This window comes from Zophobas morio, unplaced genomic scaffold, assembly GCF_036711695.1.
Source record: "Zophobas morio isolate AGI-343-1 ecotype UQ-CSIRO unplaced genomic scaffold, CSIRO_AGI_Zmor_V1 ptg000990l, whole genome shotgun sequence".
NCBI classification, from domain to species: Eukaryota; Metazoa; Arthropoda; class Insecta; order Coleoptera; family Tenebrionidae; genus Zophobas; species Zophobas morio.
In genome coordinates this window covers 22,202-23,411 of record NW_026973092.1, presented here as the reverse complement: position 1 = coordinate 23,411, position 1,210 = coordinate 22,202, and the positions used below count along the sequence as shown (strand labels likewise).

Genomic DNA, 1,210 nt, shown 5'->3' with positions numbered 1-1,210 from the left:
TTTTTTACAATATTCTGCAATGTGCTTTATATTATTCTGAAGTGTCATGCAGTCTTCTTCACTTTTAATTTCTAAAAATAATTTCAAGTCGTCAGCGAAAAGTAGTGCTTTACAAGATACCTCAACTGTGATATCATTGATAAAAATAAGAAACAAGAGTGGTCCCAAGTTGGATCCTTGGGGTACTCCGGATGTTGGATAAATTGGACTCGAGTAAAAATTTCGATATCGTACTCTTTGTTCCCTTTTGGTAAGATATTCACGAAAAAATGAAATCAGTTGATCAGAAAACCCATACGCTTTTAATTTACTCAGTAATATAAAGTGATCAATCTGATCAAAAGCTTTGCTTATGTCCATATAAATTGAATCCACTTGACCTCTATTGTCAATTATTTCTGAAACATATTGAGCAAAACAACCTAAATTAGTGACAGTTGATCTTTTTTGAACGAAACCATGCTGACAGGAATTAATGAAAGGACTAACTCTAGAATAAATATGTTTATACAAAATTGTCTCGAAAATCTTCGCAAAGTTGCACAACAGGCTTATGGGACGATAATTTTTAATCTCAGTGACATCACCTGATTTATACACAGGACAAATGCATGTTTGCTTCCAAAGAGCGGGCATAGTACTCTTTTGCAATATAAGATTAAATAATTTTAGAAGAGGTGAAACAAAAAGACATGCACAGTCACGCAATAAAAAACTGGGTATACCATCAGGTCCTGCAGTCATGGTGTCTTTTGACTTTTTCAATGCAAATAGAATATCCTCCTCAGTAACAGAGTCAACAGAAACATTTAGTTGCGGAGCAATATCACTTATTAAGCTATCAGCATATAAAGGATCAGAATTAATATACACGCTATCAAAAAATTCCCCAAAAGCATCAACTATATCAGTGGGCGAGGACAGATCTGAATCTTTATATCTCATGAAGCAAGGAATTCTCGTACCACCCTTTTTATTTTGAATGAATGACCAAAAAGTGACGTTTCTGAAGAATTTTAACAGTTTTCTTGTATCTACGAACGCCAGAATGCATAAAATTGACCTAAACGTCTCCTTTTCCTATTCTGAGTCGATTCTGCATGCTTTAAGTGTGTTTGGTGGCTCAGAACCATCAAAAAACGTTGAAATATAGTTCAAATTCAATAAAAATCGACAAAAATACAGTTTCTAGCTAAAATTTGATGGTTTC

General features: G+C 33.8%; 1 protein-coding gene across 1 annotated transcript; it reads right to left on the bottom strand.

Annotated features, from left to right (window-relative positions):
- Positions 1 to 234: 234 nt before the first annotated feature.
- On the bottom strand, positions 235 to 945 carry LOC135122212 (uncharacterized; the record flags this gene model as incomplete). The annotated part of the gene is made up of 2 exons (XM_064046426.1): positions 726 to 945; positions 235 to 398 (listed from the first exon to the last, which is right to left on the bottom strand). Coding segments are annotated over exons 1-2 (384 nt in total), but the record flags the coding sequence as incomplete, so codon positions are not given.
- Between the last annotated feature and the right edge of the window lie 265 nt (positions 946 to 1,210).